Source organism: Eimeria tenella, genomic scaffold (genome assembly GCF_000499545.2).
Source record: "Eimeria tenella Houghton genomic scaffold, Eth_scaff2057, whole genome shotgun sequence".
In the NCBI taxonomy this organism is placed as follows: domain Eukaryota; phylum Apicomplexa; class Conoidasida; order Eucoccidiorida; family Eimeriidae; genus Eimeria; species Eimeria tenella.
Genome location: NW_013541901.1, coordinates 1277 through 2063, shown reverse-complemented (window position 1 = coordinate 2063; position 787 = coordinate 1277). Strand labels below are relative to the sequence as shown.

At 58.1% G+C, this 787-nt stretch overlaps 1 protein-coding gene across 1 annotated transcript; it reads left to right on the top strand.

Annotated features, from left to right (window-relative positions):
• Position 1: 1 nt before the first annotated feature.
• On the top strand, positions 2 to 720 carry ETH_00041560 (ABC transporter, putative; the record flags this gene model as incomplete). The annotated part of the gene is made up of 2 exons (XM_013374457.1): positions 2 to 203; positions 398 to 720. 2 exons carry the CDS (start codon positions 2 to 4, stop codon positions 718 to 720), a joined length of 525 nt encoding a protein of 174 aa, XP_013229911.1.
• Between the last annotated feature and the right edge of the window lie 67 nt (positions 721 to 787).

Here is a 787-nt window from a genome sequence, read left to right as displayed (position 1 = left end):
GATGCGGCGGGAAATATCGGAAGGCAGCAGCTTTGCTGCTGTTGCTGCTGCTGCTGCTGCTTGGGACCCTAAAAAGGACTTTTTGTTGGAAATAGAAAACTTGAGTTGTGTTTCCGAAGAAGACAACAAAGAAATATTAAAAGGAGTCAATTTGAAAATAAAGGCCAAGGAAATCCACGCAATCATGGGCAGAAACGGATCCGGTAACCCTAAACCCTAAACCCTAAACCCTAATTCGTGGTTTGCGCGCCAGGGCAGCCTCCGGCGCCCGCGCCAGCCCCAAACCCTAAGCCCCAAACCCTAGCCCGCGTTGCCCGTGCAATATGAGCCCCTGCTTTGCGCGGCAGCCGAACCGGCAGCCGGAAACCCTAAACCCTAATTTAGGGTTTGGCCGCAGGGAAGTCGACGCTGTCGAAGGTGCTGGCGGGCTCGCCCAGCTACCGCGTGACCAGTGGTCACGTGGCCTTCAAGGGAGTGGACCTGCTGCAGCTCGGAGTGGACCAGCGGGCTCTCTTGGGATTGTTTTTGGCTTTTCAATATCCCCTAGAAGTGCCGATGGTGTCTTGCTTCCAAGTGCTGAAGACCGCGCTGCAGCAGCGCGCAGCAGCAGCAGCAGCAGCAGCAGCAGCAGCGGGGGAGGCCCCCGCGCAGCAGGCCGACGACGACCACGAGCTCCAACGCAGACTCGAACAGCTCGCGCAGGCAAACCCTAAACCCTAAACCCTAAACCCTAAACCCGCGCACGCCGACCCTCCTTGCTGCTTCGTCCCATGCTGCACCCACCACC